Below are 1,086 nucleotides of genomic sequence, written 5' to 3' on the forward strand. Positions count from 1 at the left end.
GATCCGAACCCTCGGCGGGAGCACCGCCGTGCTCCCAAGCGCTGCACTCTACAAAGTGCGCCACCGGGCCGGCCCAAATATTTTTCACTAAAAGCAGAACAAAGAGATGAGCTGTCTTAGCAGAAATGCTTTAGAAATTGAGGAGAGGACTTTAGGTACCCCTGCCTCAAACATCCAGAGACTTTATTTTTAACCAAAACAAAAAGGTAAAGGGAAAAAAACAAGAAAATAGGCTAAAATCACTCACATTCTTCTGTTCCATGTATAGGAAACTTAATCATAAGAAACAAACTGGAGATTCTGACTTCTAACTTGGTTCCATTGAGCACGTCTGTTTGATTATTTATGCATACATTCCTATACATATTCCTTTTTGGCGGGACAATACAAGACAAAGTAAATGATAAAACCACAGAGAAAGGCATCTCACTTTGGTGGTTTTAAAGTAAACAGAAGAGGATCCCTTCGTGGTTCCAAGTAGATCAACGGGTCTCTTTTGAGTCTCCTCTTTCCTGAGAACATTCCAGAGAAGGGCCATGGTATTAACAATTCGAGGCAGCTCTTCCAGAATGGCATTCTTGGCATTTCTCAAGTTGGCCGGATCACCTACGGCAGTGATCTAAAAATTAAAATGAATATATGAGACTCAGCTGCATCTGTGAAACTATTTTCCTTTCCATGAGGGCAGCAGTGTTGTTGGGATTAAGTTCAGGCTGTTGGACTCTCTTCTAAACAAGTCACATGTGGTAGTCTGGAAGCAATATGCTTCTCTGTACATTCCAACCCATAGCTTTATTTCAAAGAGAGACAGCTGTGAGTCCAAGGCTCCGAATTACAGACCTGATCAATCGCTCAACCAAAGCATTAGATGTATTCTAAAATTTAATCCCAGACACGGTAGAGCAACCAACAGCTACCATGTCTTCCAACTCAGATTTCATGACAATGAGTAACAGATGGAAAAGATGAATATAAGCCTAAAATCATCAAGTAGATTTATACTTTATCCCATATGATTGCTGATAGAGCAATGGGCAAAGGACTGAAGGAATCCACTGTGATTGCCAGTAGGAACAAAACCACATT

The 1,086-nt window shown here is 41.2% G+C and overlaps 1 protein-coding gene across 1 annotated transcript in view; it reads right to left on the reverse strand.

The window, feature by feature from the left end:
- Positions 1-1,086, reverse strand: part of DOPEY2 (dopey family member 2) — a 114,516-nt gene that overhangs the window by 35,143 nt on the left and 78,287 nt on the right. Inside the window, exon 20 of the mRNA XM_008575721.1 lies at positions 431-619. Coding sequence (XP_008573943.1) covers positions 431-619 — 189 coding nt within the window. The remainder of the gene's footprint in view (positions 1-430; positions 620-1,086) is intronic.

This window comes from Galeopterus variegatus, unplaced genomic scaffold (assembly GCF_000696425.1).
Source record: "Galeopterus variegatus unplaced genomic scaffold, G_variegatus-3.0.2 Scaffold1226, whole genome shotgun sequence".
NCBI classification, from domain to species: domain Eukaryota; kingdom Metazoa; phylum Chordata; class Mammalia; order Dermoptera; family Cynocephalidae; genus Galeopterus; species Galeopterus variegatus.